Raw genomic sequence first — 17,490 nt, 5'->3', positions numbered from 1 at the left:
CTCCCCCAGCTAAGTCTCAGCGCCTGAAAGCGGGGGGGGGGGTTCGGCGGGGGCACCCCGGGAAGGTTGCCCGGCATCACGTGAAGGCTCCGGTGGGGCGCTGCTGCCCCCTGGTGGCCGAGCGCAGCTCTGGTCCGTTTCCCTCGGGCAGGCGGCGCGGCTCGCCCGAGGGCCGCTGGGCCACCATCGGCCGGCAGGTGGGAGTCGGGACCTCCGCCGCGCGTGGCCGGTGGCCGAAGCTCTTCCTCGGCCGGGCGAGCTTTTCTCCGGCCGCCGCCAGACCAGGCCACCCGGACCGGCAAGGCGGGAGGCGGCGTTCTCGGCAGGTTCCGGGGACCCGCAAGCGCGGCAACCGAGCCAGGTGTGCCCCGGCCGTCAGAACTCCCGCGTGCAGAGCCGGGACCTCGCGCAGCCTTGCTGGGAAGTCGCAGCCACGCCGCCGTTCCGCCTCGGCGGGACGGCCAGCATATCCGAGGCCGGCGGCGGCATCTCAGCAGCGGCGCAGCAGCCCAGCGTCCTCGAGGCGACCCCCAGGCACCGTTGAGGCGGCGGCCCCTCGGGCTCCCCTCGGCCGCTCCGCTCCAAGGCATGGCAAGCAAGGCGGCCCCGCTTGCCCCGGGCGCCGCTCCCCAGAGGGCATGAGCGGGGAGGGCGGCGAGTGCCAGCTTGAGGAAGGAGTGCCGGCGAGGAGCGGCCTCCCGCCTGGTCCCGCAGCCCCCACCCCGGAGGGAAGGGGAGGGAGGGGAGGGGAGGCCACCGCGGGGCCAGACCGCGCCAACCTCGTGCAGGGGAGCCCGGCTGCTGAGGCCCCGTCCAGGGCGTCGCTGCTCGCCTCCGGACACGGCTGCCTTCCTTCGCCTCCTCTGGCGGCGGCCCTCCGGCCGGGGGTCCATCCGAGCCCGGGCGGGCGGAGGCCGGGGGAGGCGCGGGGATGGCCATGCCGCGCCGCTGCAGAGGAGGCGGGGGCGCCCCACCCCGGTCGCGAAGGGCTCCGGGCAGGCCGGACTGGGGGCGCAGCGAACGGGACACGCGGGCCGGCCTCCTCCAGGCGCCCCTGGCGGGCGGGGGTCTCTCTCCCCTCCCCTCCTCTCTGCCCGCGCTGCGCCCGCGCTCCCGGCTGGGGGAGGCGCGCCGAGACGCTGCGTCAGCCGGAGGAAGCGGCGCGGAGAGCAGCCTCAGGCCAGGTGAGCGGCGACGCCGGCCGGCCCGGAGCCCCCGCCATCCACGCTGCCGCCGCCGCCGCCGCCGCGTCCCCCGCCCAAGGACCCGCGCTGGCCCCGCCCGGCAGCAGCGTCGCCGGAGCAACGGCAAGGGAGGCGGCGGAGGGCGGCGGCACAGAGCAGGTGCCTCTCCCGGAGCGGCGGCGGGGCTGTGCGGGCCACGGAGGCGGCGCTTGGCGGGGGCTCCGGGGCATCGGCGGGCGGGCGGGGACAGCGGCGGAAACGGCGGTGGGCGCGGAGCTGCCCCACTCAACCTTCCTCTCTCCCCGCAGCCCCGGCGAGGACCGCGCCCTTCCCGCAGGCCCGATCGCGCCCAGCGCCATGGAGGGCCGCCCCCCCTGAGCCCGCGCCCGGCATCATCCCCCTCGCCCGGGCGGCGGCGGCGGCGGCGAGGATGGCGGGCGCCTGAGTCGTGCCGCGGCCGGGAGGAGAAGCAGGGCGGCGGCGGCGGAGGAGCGATGCCCCCCGGCCCCCGCCCCGCCCGCTCCCCCACAGAACGCTCCGTCCCGCAGGTAGGTGGCGGGGGGCGCGGGGGTGGGGGCGCGGCGGCCTGGGGGGGGTCGGGGGAGCCCGCCGGCCTTGTTTGCTTGCACCCCGCCCGACTCTTCCCGGGCTGGCATCCGGCTCTGCTCGCTCCGGTTGCTCGGTCCGGCAGGGCGGGGAGGGGGGAGACCGTCCCGAGCGCCCCTCCCCCCCCGCCTGGCTTGTTTTCCAGCAAACCAGGTCAGCCGCAAGGAGGGGGGTGGGTGGGCCGGGTGGGCAAGGGCCGGCGCTCTGCACGGGCTCAGAGGCGGCCTGGTTTCTGCTGCCCCTGCTCCCTAGCTAACGGCGCTTCTTTCCCGCAGCAGCGCCCCCTCCGGACGCCCCCGGCCCGCCTTTGGCCAGCCCGCAGAAGATGAATGCCGGGCCCCAGGAAGCTCTGGTCTCCGTCTTCCTGCAGTTCATCGAGGCCCGGGGCTGCTGGTGCTACGGGGCGCTGAGCCAGACCTGCCACCCCCAGGAGCTGCGGCTGCAGAGCGACATGAACCTGCTCTACCGGAAGAGCGGAAAGGTGGACTGGAAGCCGGGCAAGGACGAGGAGCCGAAGCGGGGGTGAGCGGCCTTCCTCTGGGGACTGGGCGGGGGCAGGCGAGGGAGGGGAAGGCAGGAAGCGAGCCCCTTCCCAGGAGACAGCAGGGGGCCCTTCCCGTCCAGGCCAAAGGGGACCCATCGGAAACCGGGCCCTGGTGGATTGGGCCCTGCCTCTCCAGCGTGGCTGTGAACTGCCTACGAAGCCCACCTGTCTCCAAAGGCTGCCCCTCTGGGTTCACCCTGCATCTTCTGGCTCAAGTGGCTTATTAATCCAAACTGGGGACGGGGGTGCAGTTTCCAAAGGGGTCTGAATATCGCAGAGGGGTCTGAAATTCCCTCTCTGGGGCTGAGCAGCCCTTCCAGAGGGGGGGGGGGCAGAGACTCCCCCCAAGGGGCTGTTTCTGTGTGAGTAAGGCGATGGGGGCTGTGGCACAATTAGCACTGTGTAGAAGAGGGCTGAGCAACTTTACAACCAGCTGGCTCAGGAATTCTGGGAGCTGAAGTCCACAGGTCCTAAAGTTGTTGTCCACCCCTGGCATCGATGGGGGGCCTGAGCTGATGGATTGCAAAGGACAATGAATGAATGTCCGGCAGGTCATCCTTCCCTCCTGCTGGTTTTGGGGGGGGGGCGTTTTGTTTGGGCGAAGGTGTAGCTGCGATGCTCCTGTTTTGGTCCTCTAAGGTGAGAAGGTCTCGGAGGTTGTTGTGTGGCCATGTGGAGGGTTTGGGTGTGTGATGATTGGTGCTGAGTGGCAAAGGGGCCCCTGGCGGTCAAGTCTGGTTTTTGCCACTGATTTCCTGCCAGGCTTTGGGGCCTCAGCCGGTTCACGTCCTGAGTGGTCCTGAATGGCTCCCTCGGTGGTTTGGAGTTCTGGTGTCTGCCTATGGAGTGGGGCTTTGCGGTAATCACGGGCTGTGGATTATGGTCTTTGGAGCAGAGAAACCCAAATCTCTTCTTTGTTGTGGGTTATGTTTTGGGCTTGTTGGTGCGTTTCTTCTCTCCCTGTGGATAAACCGCATAGGATCGGGATAGAAAGACAGAAAACGAAATGGTAGAAAAATATCTAATAGTCCATTGAATTTGCCTTTTGTTTTTTGTTTTCTTTCTTTCTTTCTTTCTTTCTTTCTTTCTTTCTTTCTTTCTTTCTTTCTTTCTTTCTTTCCTTTTCTTTCCTTTCTTTCCCCCTGCCTTCCTCTTTCTTTCTCTTTCTTTCTTTCTTTCTTTCCTTCCTTCCTTCCCTTCCCTTCTCATTTCTCCTTTTCCTTCCCTTCCCTGCTTTCTTTCTTTCTTTCTTTCCCTCCTTCCCTTCCCTTCCCCTTTCTTTTCTTTTCTTCCTTCCTTCCTTCCTTCCCTTCCCTTCTCCTTTCTCTGTTCCCATTTCTCCTTTCCCTTCCCTTCCCCTCCTCTCCCCTCCTCACTTACTTACTTTCTTTCTCTCTCTCTCTCTCTCTTTCTCTTTCTGTCTCTCTCTGTTTTTAATTGATTTTATATTTATTTACTTACATTTGTGTCCAGTGAGGGACATGTGTGTACCCCAGGATCTTTGAAATGAGTAGTCTGCTCTGGAGCGTTAAGGATGACAAAATTGTGAGGGCTGAGGCCAGTGTGTAGCCCTCTTTGGAGCCTCTGAAATGGGGTGGGGGGCAGGAAAGGCTGTGAATTCACCAATTTGCACAGATTACCTCCTAAAGTCCAGTTCATCCGGTCAATGAGGCCCAGCACTCTCCCTTTCTGCCCCCTTGGTACCATCTTGCCACCCCTGGGGCTATTGTGGAAGTTGTGGGGGGGGGCTTAGGGTTAGACTGGTTAATTCGTCCCTCCCTCCCCCTCCCACCCCTTCTCTCTCCTTCCCTCCCTCTCCTCCTCCCTCTCTCTCTCTCAGCATAAAGAGGCCTTTGGGATAAGGTAGCCTCACCTGTCTTTGAGGGAGCTGAGGGGCTGAAACAAAATATAGGCATCCCTCGCCTTATGACCACGATTAAGCCCAAAATGTATGTTGCTAAGTGAGACAGTTGTTAAGTGAATTTCCCCCTATTTTATGGCCTTTCTTGCCACCATTGTTAAGTGACTAACTGCAGTTATTAAGCGAATCTGGCTTCCCCCCTTGACTTGGCTCATCAGAAGGTTGCAAAAGAGGATCACGTGAGACCCCCACCCCCACCCCGGGACACCATGACCGTCATAAATACGAGTCAGTTGTCAAGCATCCGAATGTTGATCAGGCGGCCCTTGGGGTGCTGCAACCATCATAAGTGTAAGAAATGGTCCTCAGTCACTTTTTTCGAACGGTCACTAAATGAACCGTTGTAAGTCAGGGGCTACTTGTGCCACAGGCTGGCCCATCCCGATAGTCCCTGGGGGGGTGATGAGTTGACTCTGTGGAGCCCCAAATCTCTCTCACACACCCACAGCCTGTCCTCCCGCCCAGCATTTGCTAGGGTCTCCTCTGCGACCCCTTTTTTCATCCCTTTCTGCCCTCAGGGGGAGGGAGGCCTTCAAGGCAACCTCCCTGCAGGGGGGTTTCCTTCCGCAGAGAGTCCCCTAATCCTTGTGGGCCCCCTTAAAATGTGCCCTTGAGATGCCGGCTTTCCTGGGACTTCCAGCAGGGACCAGAGATGGGGGACACGGCTTGTAGGAGCCCCCCGAGGCCGGCCGATTCTGGGGGAAAAGTTTTGAGGGTGTACAGACTGCATTTAAGCATTTAAGCAATTATTTTATTTTCCCCAGAATCTGGGTTGATCCAGACAAAGAGCTTCTAAGATTGAGGGCTGTGGGGGGAGGGAAGCAGAGTGGCTTAACCCCAGGTAGGACCTCCATGAATTGTGCAATTTGTCAGCAGCCTTTCTACCGTTCTGCTTCTCAGGAACTGCTGGGATGTGCTTGCCAGAGACGCGGGGAGGCTGCTCTTAAGGGCTTCAGCTGCAAAATGTTCCTCTTGCACAACAGGGCTGAGCAGAGCGAGGAGCCCCGTTTGCTCCCCACACATGAGGCCTGGGGAGAAAAGAGGGGCTCGATTCTGGCCGGACTGTCTTAGGAACCAACAAAGGGGAATATTTGCAGCTCAGGATTGAGATGAGGGACCCTTGGTGTTCTCTGAGCTTGGTGGTTTTCTCACACGCGTTTCACGACCCAGCTAGGGAACTTCATCAGTGCTGGAAGGGAAGGGGGTTGTGCAGAGGAGGAGGAGGAGGACTGTGGGGTCCTTGGTGGCCCCTGAACTGTGTTGTTTTCTTGCAGACGTTTCATGACCCAGCTACAGAACTTCATCAGTGCTAGAAGGGGGGGGGGTTTACTCTCAGTTTATATTCTAGTGCTTGCCCTGTCTGTGTGGGCACTCTGACAACTTAGCCATCAATAGACACACAGACCTAAAAGGCATCTACATACGGTGCGAAAGAGGCAATCAACAAGCCAAAGAGGGAACAAAAAGGTCAAAGCCCCTCCCCTCCCCCACCTGCAATTGGCACCCAGATGAGCAGATATTAAACCCATGATTAACATCAGATTAACAATCAAAGAACAGCCCAATCAAGGAACTGTCAGATAAGCCAACAGTGAACAGCCCAGCCAAAAAACATCCAAGACCATCCCCCCCCCCCTTCCGCCCACCAAGACGGACAGGGCAAACCACTAGGATATAAACTGAGAGCAAATCCCACTCCTTGCTTAGCACTGATAATGTTCCCTAGCTGGGTCGTGAAACGTCTTCAAGAAAACAAGCAAGCTCAGAGAGCACCAGGGACCCCCACAGTCCTAGTCGTCCTCCTCCTCCTCCCTTCTAGCACTGATGATGTTCCCTAGCTTGGTCATGAAATGTCTGTCAGAAAACAGCCAAGCTCAGGGACCGCCAACTACTCCTCACATCGTTAGTGGTGAGGCAGGTGGGACCGACTCAAAGGTAACTAACCAAGGAGAGATTTCACCTAGAATTAAGGAGAGAACAATCAACCAATGGAACGGAAGTTGTCTCCAGAAGTTGTGAGTGCTCCATCACTGGAGGCCATTTGCCTGAAATGGGAGAGGGTCTCCTGCCTGAGCAGGGGTTGGACTAGAAGACCTCCAAGGTCCCTTCCATTATTCTGTAATGCATTTCACCTTCTCTGCCTTTGAGCAACGGGGCAAAACCCCAACTCCCTTCTAACTCTGTTATTCTACCTTCGACTCTAAACTGGGCGTTACACAAGCTTTCCAAAACCCAACAAACCATCATGGTTTGAGACACGGTCAAATGCATGTAACCTCAGGCTGATAGAAGCACCCAGCTGGCTCCAACACTCCGGTTTCAGGGTTCAATTCAACGGGAGAAGACCACCTAGAAAATGACCAGAAAAGATTGTCGCTGGCCTATTGTGCAAAATCCTTAGCATGGCTCCTTGGTTGGTTTTGTGCGAGTGAGTGCGGTTGTGGTGTTTTACGATCCTCTGACAGCCGAGGGGCTCAGCAGGAAGTGGCAATGGGGGCTGGGGTTGAAATGGGCTTCATGATGTCATCATGCGGGTGTAGCAACATGGATCGGGTGTTGGGCCCAAGGAAGTGGATCGAGTCACTGAAGTGATGATTTCACCAGCCTGTTGTCACTCGGGCATCCTGTGCTGGGAACACCGGGACTGGTGATCGGTTCTTTTAATCCATCCTAGGTTAAGTCATAGAATCGCAGCTTAGGAGGGGATCTAAAAAGGTAGAAGTCGGAGCAGGATTAACTAATTAAAGATTGATTAATTAAAGAGCCACGGTGGCGCAGTGGTTAGAATGCAGTATTGCAGGCTGACTCTGCCGAGTGCCAGCAGTTCAATCCTGACTTGCCTTCCCTCCTTCCGAGGTGGGACCCAGACTGTTGGGGGCAAGAGGCTGTGAACCGCTTTGAGAGGGCTGTGAAGCGCTATGTAAGTCTATCGCTATTGCTAGCTACACCAGTGTTACTCAAGTTACTGAGGGCTGGCTGGGGGATTCTGGGAGTTGAAGTCTACCCATCTCAAACTTGCTGTTAAACACTGCACCAACCATCCCTGACGGAGGACTACCCAACCTTTAAATGTAGATGGTTTGTGTCAGGTCAAAGAAGCAACCAGGCTATCCTTTGCAGGGTCCCCTCCTGCAGAAGGTGCGGCTAAGACCCCCCAGGATGGCTTGCCACTGGAGAGCCTACTCTGAGGTCAAGGAAGGGTCTCTGCTCCAAAGCAGCCACCGGTTGGGCGATCCTGGCCAGCAGGATAGAATTCTTGGCAAAGGGGGGGGGGCGGGGGGGAGAGCATCGGAAGCTGTAAGAGAATCCCTCCCTCCCTCCGCTGTGAAATTATCCCTCCAGGCCTCCTTGTGGGTCTGTCTTCTGTGGGGAGACCCAAAGCATCAGGCCCTCCATTGACTTCCAGGCGTTTTCCACCATGCCTCAGAGCCCGGTGGGGCTGGGGGGCTTGTGGGAGAAGGGGATGGGGGCTCATGGGGAAGGATATCCATCAGGGGTTGGGTGCTAGTGGTTTAATGTGTGTGGTGTGCCAGTGGAGGGCTTGGGGCCCTCTGGGCAACATCTCCTGTGCCACTCTCGCTGGACCATAGAGCAAGGGCCCCTCCCCTTTGCACTTTTGCTCCAGATCTTTGCTGGTGGGGAATTCTGGGAGGAGAGGGAGGGAGGGAGGGAGGGAGGGAGAGAAAGAGAGGACTCGATTGTTGTAGATTTGCCGTGTCTTCAGTTTTTGGGGATGCTTTCCAAGGGTGAGGTGGCCTTGGGGCGCCCGAAGGAACAGGAGCCCCTCCGTCTCTCGTGCTTGGCGTGTCCCCCCCACTTCCTAGCTGGCAGCACGCAAGGGGTTAAGCCGCCAGCAGGCTGATGTTGCCGGCTCCTGCAGGTCACCCAGACACAGTTTCCATGGAAACGGCTGGGCCATCAGCCAGCATCCTGCTGCATCCTCGTGCTTTTGGTACCCAGGACCCTTCACTCCTGTGAATAGAGCCTGTGGGGGGACAGATTTCCAAACCTGCCAGCTGGGAGGGGCAGGGAGAACAACGGGAAGGGCAGGACCCTCCTGTATGGATGCTGAGAGAAGGGAAGGGGCACTGCATGGACCGGTGGGGGGAGAAAGCCGGCCCCACACCAGCCACTGACTAGGGCCTCTTGTGGGGATGATCGGGGCTGCTGCTTCTCAGGGTCTTCATTGGTACCAGATGAGAAAGCTGACTTAAGATGTTTGGGGGGGGGGAACGGGACTTTGTATCACGCTAAACCGGAATGTTTTGTGACCGTTCAAGCATTTTGTGTGTTTGGAATGCAGCCCTTGTGTCGTATTAACCCAGTTTCGTGTCTTGTGTGATGCCAGGGCAGGGAATCAGCTGATGGGGGGCAGGTTCGGTGGGCCAGAGGAGGGGTCTGTCTAGGAGCTGATCCCGCGCTGCCCCTTCCTCTTTCTCCAGCCGGCCCCGAGGGTGTAGGAGCCTCCGTGGGGGGTGTCCAAGGCTGCCTTCCCTTTCTTCCTTGCCTGGGCTGGGCTCCCACCCGGCTCCGATGGGTCTGGGGGTGCCAGACTGGCTGCTTGGCGAGGCTCGCTGTCTCCGGAGCAGGGAGCAGCGGAGACTTCTTCCCTTGCCCAGTGGCGTCTGCCATGGTGCCATGGTGAGGGGCAGCAGCATCTCTGGGGAGGGCTGAGGGGCCCTGGGACGGCCATCCTTGCTCCCGAGGCTTTGCCAGCTGCAGGTTGAGATGCCAAAGTATATTTCTCTGATGTCTGTCACTGGCACGGATGCCATGCGAACGAGGGGGCGCGAGAGATGGATTCCGGTGCTGTGGGTCTGGGCCCCAGACTCAGGTTATGGGGCAGAATCGGGGTGGAATTTCACAAATTCAGCTCCCCCCCCCCCCCGTCCAATGATCCCTGCTTGTCCAACTGACGTGCTCAAAGCCACTTGAGATCCAGTCTTGTTCTCCCGTGATTCCAGATTTGTTTACAACAGGAACGTCCAGCCTTGGTAACTTGAAGACTTCTGGACCTCAACTCCCAGAATTCCCTAGCCAGACTTATGGGAGTTGAAGCCAACACATCTTAAAGTTGCCAGGATTGGTGAACCCGGGACTAGAGAGTTAGTTTAGCACAGGGGTGTCAGACTTGATTTGAGGGCCGCATCAGGATTGTGTTTGACCTTTCGGGGGGGGGGGCACGGTCAGGGTGGGCGTGGCCAGCTTAACGTCAGTCATGTCGGGGGCGCCTATCGTGGCCCTGATGGGGCTGGGGGGGGGGATCCTCCTGCAGCCTCTGCCAGTGAAGACAGAGCTCGGGAGGGCCGTGCGCGGTTCTCCCAGGCTCTGTTTTCGCCGGCAGAGGCACCGTGGGCCGGACCTTCCCTATTTCCAGGGTGACCCCTGGGCCAGATCTACGTAACGTAGGTAAGTACCGTGTTGGCTGGAGGCAGCCCGCAGGCCTTGAGCGTGACGGCCTGGTTTAGCACCAATAGTCCAGAATGCCAACGTGGCCTCTCCCTTCTTCCCCCCTCCTGCAGTTCGGGCAAGGAGACAAGCGTTGGGAAGGTGCGCGACGTCGCCTCCTTCCGCCGGCATTTCAGGATGGGCTTCATGACCATGCCAGCCTCCCAGGAGCATGCCCCGCACCCTTGTGCCAGCAGCATGGCGCCCCGCTCTCTCTCCTGCCATTCGGTGGGCAGCGTGGACAGCGGCCCTGCAGATGGGGCGGTGGGATCTCGCAAGCCGCCCGCCAAGCCCAAGCGACACCCCAGCACGAAGCTCAGCACGGAGGCCAGGAGCGCCCTGGAGCTGATGGGAAGCAAGAAAGGAGGTGAGCTGGTGCTTCGGATGCGTTTCTGGGGGGAATTTGAGAGAAGCCTGGCCTGCAGCCTCGGGGGCTACTATCCTTCGTGGGGCCACCCTTGAAGACTAGACAGAAGCTTCAGCTGGTCCAGAATGCAGCAGTGTGAGCAGGAATGGGCGTGGTTCTTACACCCATGCAACACTTCTGCTTCACAAATGTCGCTTCCAGGGGTGGTTCAAGTGGTTGGTGGTCAGCCCTCCACGGCAGGGGGTCTGAGGCATTTGGACAAGCCACCTGTCTCCCATAACACCTGATCTGGCAGGGTGGGCACACCGGGGAGCATTCACTGGGTAAAACAGGGCCAGGTATGGGCACCCTGGCAGCACAGTGGCTGCCCTATGGAACCAGGTTCCCCCCCCCCAAGATCCAGATGACCTTTGATGGCCTTTGAAGTCCTGGCTCTTTGTCCAAGCTTTGGCCAGAAGGGCGTCTCCCCTTCTGAGGAGAGGGTGGCCAGGTTTGCCCCTGTGAACTTTCCTTCTATAGTTGTTTCATTTTTATTTTTTAATTGTGTTCACTTTCTTGTTCGCAGCCGTTGGGCTTTGGTGGGGGGTGAAGAAATAGAGTAGAATAAAATAAATGAATAACAGAATAATTCTAAGGGTGACTTGTTGAAAACTTCAGCAAGCATGCCGTATGCCGGGGAGGAAAGACGTGAGCCGCTTGACAGTTGGGGGAAGGAAGGTGGTGGCCACCAAGAAAGAAGCTCAGGGGGCAAAGCAGGTGAGGGAGGAGATCCCAGAAGGCTGGGTGGGAAAGTTGCCGCTGGTCTGATTTTCTGAGTGGGTCAGAATTTAGAGTCATACGGAAGTCGGGGCTGCCCCTCCCCGAGATGCCGAGAGGGACAACCAAGATGATCAGGGGCCCGGAGGCAAAAACATATGAAGAACAGTGGCAGGAACTGGGATCGTCTCCTTTAATGAAGAGAAGGACCAGGGGTGACATGATGGCAGTCTTCCGATATCTGAGGGGCTGCCCCAAAGGAGGAGAGGGGGGTCCACCTGTTCCCCAAAGCACCCGAAGGCAGGACAAGACACAACGGATGGAAACTAATCAGGGAGAGAAGCAACCTGGAATTAAGGAGGGATTTCCTGACAGTGAGGAACTAGTAACTAGTGGAACAGCTTGTCTTCAGAAGGGGCTCCATCATTGGAGGTTTCCAAGATGAGACATTTGTCTGAATGGTATAAAGTCTCCTGCTTGAGCAGGGGGTTAGGCTAGAAGGCCTCCGAGGTCCCTTCCAGCTCTGTTATTCTGAGATACGGCCAGTGGCGGTGTTGATTCTCGTCCAGCCTCCTGCCTATGTGTGGCACGGGGCCTTTTGCCATCCTCTCTTTCCTTTCTCCGCCAGGGTGCCCGAAGGCCGGGGTGGAGAGCCGAGAGGCTGCCCGCAAGGTGCCTCCGCAGAAGCCCAAACGCAGCCCCAACACGCATCTCTCCGTGTCCTTTGATGAGACCTACTCCGGGCGCCTTCCAGGCCCTGTTCCGGGGGCCGCTCTGCAGCGCTACGGCCGTGCTGTGTCCCACGGCCAGGCCAAGGGCTCCGACGTCGAGGAGGACGAGCCGGTCTACATCGAGATGGTGGGGGACATTTTCCGGGGACCCGGCCCCCCTTCCCAAGGAGTCACTGCTGCGGACGACGACTCCGATGAGAGCGAAGCCATTTACGAAGAAATGAAGTACCCACTGCCCGAGGAAGGGGGGGAACCCCGCCCCAACGGAGCCCTCACCTCCCCTGGGCATCGGCCACCCAAGAAGGAGGCTGCCAAGGCAGCGCCAAGCACCAAGACCTCTCCGTGCGAGATCCCACCCCCCTTCCCCAACCTTTTGCAGCACCGGGCCCCCCTGCTGGCCTTCCCCCAGGGCAAGAAGGGGTACAAAGGTCCCGACGGCTCCAAGCTGCCCATCCTGTGCCATGCCAAGGACACCCCCTCGGCCCCCATGACCCCCCAGGTGCCCAGCCACCACCAGCAGCGGGGGGGTGAGAATCCGGCCCTGGCGCCTTCCGGACGGGCTCGCAGCCACTCCACGCCGCTGCCTCCCCAGCCAGCCGGCCAGAGCAAGCCGGACAAGGATCTGCCCGTGTCTCACAGCATGATCTGCCCCTCTGCAAAGCCGCCCCCCACCCCGGCCCTGCCAGTGGCCTCAGTCCCCTCTGGGCTGTCGGGGAAAGACAAGCCGGCTGTCTCCTACACAATGGTCTACTCGGCGGTCAAGGTCACGACTCACACGGCGCCCTCCGAGCAAAAGGCCGAGGAGATCTCGGTGTTGCAGGGCATGCTGTGCGCCCGGCCGTCCCCTGTGCCCGCTTGCAGGCAGGTGCAGCGCATTTGCACGCTGCCTGAGCCGCCCCCTCTGGGCATGGTCTGGACTTATCCGGCGCCTTGCGCGGGGCTGAAGCGCCCCCCGGCCTACGAGAGCATCAAGAGCATGGGCACCAAGGCCTCTTCAGCGGTGAAAATTCACCTGCGGGACCGGGCCTTCACCAGCATCCACCAGGTGGTGGCCGGGGAGGAGTCCGGCCGGCTGGGCGGGGAGGAAGAAGCCTTTGGCTGGATGCTGCACAGGAGGACTGGCCTCCGGAAGGGGAAGGAGCCCGACAGTAAGAGTGGGCCAGGGTCCGGGGGGGGGCAGGGGGAGCAGGGGAAGGACGCAGAATCTGGCCGTCTGGGCCAAGGGTGGGGAAAGGGCTTGACTGGGGTCTTGACTGGGGCAGGAACAGAGGGCTGCTCAGTGCTCAGGAAGTGTGTGTGGGGGGGGGGTTGAAGGGAGGAATTTGTGCGGAGGGGTCACAAAGGGTGTTCCTAAGGTGTGGGGGGCTGAGCTGGGCATATTGCGTGTGCCCCCCCTCTGCCCATTTGTTTCCTGCCCTTGCAGAGCTCCCAGACTGCCCCCAGACATGGGAGGGCAGCGAAACTGCTCAGCCCAAACTGGAGAAGGAGGAGAAAGTTGTGCCCAGCCACCCGCAGTCGGGCATCCCGGTCCGTGCGCCCCCCCTGGAGTGCCTGGCTGCCAAGATGCCCGGCGGCAGGACCAACCTGCCCATCCCCTGCCAGACCTTCCCTGCCTGTCACCGCAACGGAGGTGAGTGAGCCATGCAGGAGGGCTCCTTAATGCAGCTGCAAAGAGGAGCTTCTCTCTTTGCTCAATGGGCCAGAGGGCAGACCGTGGGAAAATTCTGCTTCATGGGGGAATGGGGTACTTTCTGCCTACAGCCGGGCTCTTATGGGGTGGGGCCAGCTGAGGGAGGGGCTTGAGGCAAAAGGATTCATAGGTCTCTTCCTTCCACCCCCTGCCCAGATTTCACTGGCGGTTATCTCCTGGGCCGCTCGGCCTCCACCTCGGGCGTCCGACAGGCTGTGACCCACACGCAGAGGCTATGCAGCCACTCCAGGGACCCAGGCAGCCCGGTAGGTGGGGGGCAGGGCAGGGCAGGGGAGGGGCTCTTAGGAGAGGAAACGCAGAGTGGAAATGGCACCCAGAGGGGAGAGCCTGCCTGCTCAGCTACGTTTCACAAGCCATCGCGGGGGGGGGGAAGAGGGGGGGGTTGGCAAAATAAATTTGCAGAACGTACGTTATTATCTCAGGGATGGAAATAATAATATTGAAAACCAGGACATCTGATGTGGGAACGGAAGAGTGGCGTCCATGGGGCTCTCTGAGCTGACCTTTCAGGAGCCCACTAGGGAACATCATCAGGGCAAGGAGGAGGAGGGGGATGAAAATTGAATGGTCAGTGCTCTCTGACCTTGGTTGTTTTTTTGCAGACATCATTAGTGATGAACATCACCTAGCACTGATGATGTTCCCTAGTTGGGTCATGAAATGTCTCCAAGAAAATCCACCCAATTCAGGGAGCACCGAGGACCCCTCCTTTCAACCCTGAGCCACAAAGTTTCCCTTCTCCTGGGAACAAGCAAGGCAGAGAGAGAAGGAAACCCCCTCCCCAATCCTCCCCCTCCACCTCAGGTGAACCAGCTTGGTCCAAGGCCCGTCCGGTCTGCCCCCCTGGCTCAGGGAGATGCAGACAGAGCAGCAGCAATTCGGGCCTCCCCTCAGCCGTCAAGCAGGTGCCCGAGGGGGCAGAGGCCAGAGGAAGAGGCATCTGCAGCCCTCAGTCTCGGGTGGGCACGGACATGTAGAAACCGCCCCCCCCCCGGACGTTTCTGAAAGCAGCTTTTGCCGGCCGAGTTGGTTTCAATCACCAACCCCGAGTTTTTCTGTCTCGGAAGTTCCAGCTGGTGCCCACAACCTTCCTGCCTCCCCCCTGCAAGATTCCCCCTGCGAGGGAGGCTCCGGTGCCCGACCTCCCCGGCTCTGAAGCCGAGGAGGGGCAAAGGCCGGGCGGGGCTGGCAGAGCGTGCCAAGCTCTGGTTTCCTAACCCTCCCACCCCACCCTCTTTGCAGGCCTTGCCCTACGCCCTGCTTCCCCCGCCGGAGGCGCTGCAGAGCTCACGGGAGAGGGACGGGAAGCTGCTGGAGGTGATCGAGCGCAAGCGGTCCGTCTGCAAGGAGATCAAAGCGCGACACCGGCCCGAGCGCAGCCTCTGCAAGCAGGAGAGCATGCCCATCCTGCCCAGCTGGCGGAGGAGCACGGAGAGCCGCAAGTCTGGCACGCCGCCCTGCCGCCGACAGCAGACGGTGCTCTGGGACACGGCCATCTGAGCAGGCAGGGGCTGAGCCCCGAGAACTGGTGCCTTGTGCCGGCCGAGCCCAACTGGTGGCAGGGCTGACTGCTGGCAGCGTGTCTCCCGCTGGGGACCCTCCGGAGACTGGGGGGGGGGCTGCCCCTCCCACACGGCGGCTGGAAGGACGCCACGGGGGCACGTTTCTTTCACGGCAGGGGGAGAAGAAGCCCCTCGCCTCCATGCCAGGAGGCACCTGGGCATCAGAGGCCGGGCACACCGGAAGCACCACTGCCCGCAGCATTGGTGCCGAGTGACCGGTGCCCTCAGGACCATCTCTGACCGGTCTCTGGAGGCAGGGCAGGGGCTGGGGGTGGGGTCCTGTGTGGGGGGGCTAAGGAGTCCTTCCGCTTCTGGGCCAAAAGCTGCTGGAGCGCAGGGGGCCCAGTACACTCATCCAGCCACCCCCCTTTTTTCTTCCACCCCTGAAAATGCCCGTGGGAAAAGAGGGTTGTGCCAATTTTGGAGGTGCCCCCCTCCCCTCCGTTCAAGGCCTACAAATCCTTCCATTTTTGAAGCCGTGCGGATCTCAAGACTTGTGGTGCCGAGTTCTTGTTCTGCTGGAATTCGGAGAGAGAGAGAGAGAGAGAGACACAGAAAGAGAGAAAGAAAGAATGGGAAAGAGAACCTATGGATGAGAGCGGAGGAATCGTTCCTGAGTCACATAGTCCTCAACGTATGACCACAATTGAACCCAAAATTTCCGTTGCTAAGCAAGATGGTGGTTAAGTTAATTTTGCCTCAGTTTAAGGAATCGAAGCAGTTGATAAGTTACTCATTTGATTGTTAAGCAAATCTGGCTTCCCAATGGAATTTGCTTGTCGGAAGGTCCAAAAGGTGATCACGTGACCCCAGGACACCGTTATAAACAGGAGTCAGTTTGCCAAGCATCCGAATTTTGACCGTGTGACCGTGGGGAATTCTGCAACGGCCGTAAAAAATGGCCCCTTGTTTTTCAGTGCTGTTGCAACTTGATGAGCGGTCAGTAAACAGACCGTTGTAACTCGAGGACTGCCTGTGCTCTTAAGAAAGCTCCGAAGATGCCCTTCTTATCAAAATTCAATCCTAGATACTAGGTCTGCGACGGAATCCTAAAACAGCATTTTCCAAGCTCTCAAAATTGGTGGAAAAGCAAAGGGGGGATTGCACGTGGAGAGGGGGGGTGCAAAGAAGCAGATACATAATGCCCCCCCACCCCCAAGTTCCTTCCCTTTCAGAAGGTGGACCAGCTCTTGTCGGCTGGAGATGGCAATTTGCTGAGTCTTTTTCAATTTTTAGTAGCCGGTTTGCCGAAACCAATGATTCTCTTCCCCACCCCCCGAAAAAAAGTAGAAAGTTTGAAGGGAAATAAGGACTGCTTGGCATTGGATCTGATTTTGGGGGGAAAGAGTTTGTTGCAGTTGTTAATTAGGGTTTTGCGGTTGTCGAAGAACATCGAGGTGGGTGAATTAATTCTCTGTCCTTAGCGGGAAGTTTGTGTTTCTAATTCCAGATGGATGTTTCTCAGGTTTTATGAACTTTTAAAATGGGTGGGCTTCAACTGGGGAATTCTGGGAGTTGAAGCCCATCCATCTTAAAAGTTCACAAACCTTGAGAAAGCCCGTTCGAAAGCATGACAAAAGGTTGGATCCCTCTTCTGAGTTCTGGAAGACTCGGGAACTCCTGGGTTCCTAGCAGGTCAAACACAGGGTAGACCATAGTTTAAACTTGTGCCAAACCCCCATTCTATGCTCAATGTACATGCGCTCAGCCCCTCGCCCGGACCAGGGTGGGAACCCCGCTTTCTCCAGGCCCGTCTTGTCCCGTCCCAGAGTCGAGGAAGGAGGGAGCCAGCCAGTCTTAGGAAGTGGGGGGGGGGAAGCCTCCTTCCTCTCTGCCTTTGGCATTGCTAACGGCAACCAGTCAATGGTCTTCCATCGTTTCAGCCACTTAGCGGCCCTTCCCGGCTCATGCCACGCTCCGGGCACAGTCTCTTCACCAGTTCTGGTGCCTGCCATGCTTTGTTCCCTGTGCCACCCAGGCTGGGCGTCAGAATTGGAACAGAGCCGGAAGGGACCTTGGAGGTCTTCTAGTCCAACCCCCTGCTCGAGCAGGAGACTCCAAACTATTTCACACAAGTGGCTGTCCAGTCTCTTTAAGGTCTCTCTTTAAGTTTCCTGCCCCCCCCCCTCTGGATGGTCCTTGCTTTGCGTCCAGGTGTCCCTGTTCTGAGCAAACTGACAAAGAATCCTGTCTGCCTTGCAAGGATTTGACCAACCTCTTTGAAGTTACCTCCCCCCTCCCCTCAAATGGCTCCGGAACCCTTTAGGATTTGTCCTCCCACCCATCCCCTCCCCAGCACCACCCAGCGTGTCCCATTTCTGCTTCCAATTGTGGCTTGGCAAAAGCCCCAGTTTTCTGTTAGCGTCCCAAAGACTTGGCTGGACCAGTTTCGACGCTGGCGTGAATCCATTTTACAAATTAGGATGACAGACACAGCAGCGACATTAAAAAAAAAAGATGAAAAAAAGCAAACCCACAAACCGAAACGGCACCACGGTGGGGCACAAGGGGAACCCAGTTGGGGACTTCTGGGTCCGAGGCTCAAACCCCCCACCCCACCCCCCACCCCCCCTGATTTAAATATTTCACGAGATTGTCTAGTGTAGCAAGATGAAACTGCTTTGCAAAAATATTTATGCTGGGGAATTCAAGGGAGGGTA

At 59.0% G+C, this 17,490-nt stretch overlaps 1 protein-coding gene across 2 annotated transcripts; it reads left to right on the top strand.

Moving 5' to 3' along the window:
* The first annotated feature begins 225 nt into the window (after window positions 1-225).
* On the top strand, window positions 226-17,490 carry NYAP1 (neuronal tyrosine phosphorylated phosphoinositide-3-kinase adaptor 1). 2 transcript variants are annotated; one of them, XM_058181323.1, is made up of 8 exons: window positions 226-361; window positions 1,493-1,732; window positions 2,069-2,312; window positions 9,778-10,070; window positions 11,455-12,705; window positions 12,981-13,187; window positions 13,404-13,513; window positions 14,511-17,490. In XM_058181323.1, the coding sequence occupies exons 3-8, from the start codon at window positions 2,116-2,118 to the stop codon at window positions 14,766-14,768; spliced, it is 2,316 nt and encodes a 771-aa protein (XP_058037306.1). In that variant the 5' UTR covers window positions 226-361; window positions 1,493-1,732; window positions 2,069-2,115; the 3' UTR covers window positions 14,769-17,490. The 2 variants fall into 2 exon arrangements, with proteins under 2 accessions (XP_058037306.1, XP_058037307.1); XM_058181324.1 differs by lacking the exon at window positions 226-361 and having other exon boundaries at window positions 1,649-1,732; window positions 2,066-2,312.

Source organism: Ahaetulla prasina, chromosome 4, assembly GCF_028640845.1.
Source record: "Ahaetulla prasina isolate Xishuangbanna chromosome 4, ASM2864084v1, whole genome shotgun sequence".
Taxonomy (NCBI): domain Eukaryota; kingdom Metazoa; phylum Chordata; class Lepidosauria; order Squamata; family Colubridae; genus Ahaetulla; species Ahaetulla prasina.
The sequence above is the reverse complement of the archived record's forward strand: the minus strand, read 5'-3'. Positions and strand labels throughout refer to the sequence as shown.

Bases quoted from the DNA above. Each gene is read 5' to 3' on its own strand.
- NYAP1 (XM_058181323.1), top strand. From the start codon at position 2,116: ATGAATGCCGGGCCCCAGGAAGCTCTGGTCTCCGTCTTCCTGCAGTTC. The intron at 13,188-13,403 runs GTGAGTGAGCCA...CCCCCTGCCCAG, and splicing joins TGCCTGTCACCGCAACGGAG to ATTTCACTGGCGGTTATCTC. The intron at 13,514-14,510 runs GTAGGTGGGGGG...CCCTCTTTGCAG, and splicing joins CCAGGGACCCAGGCAGCCCG to GCCTTGCCCTACGCCCTGCT.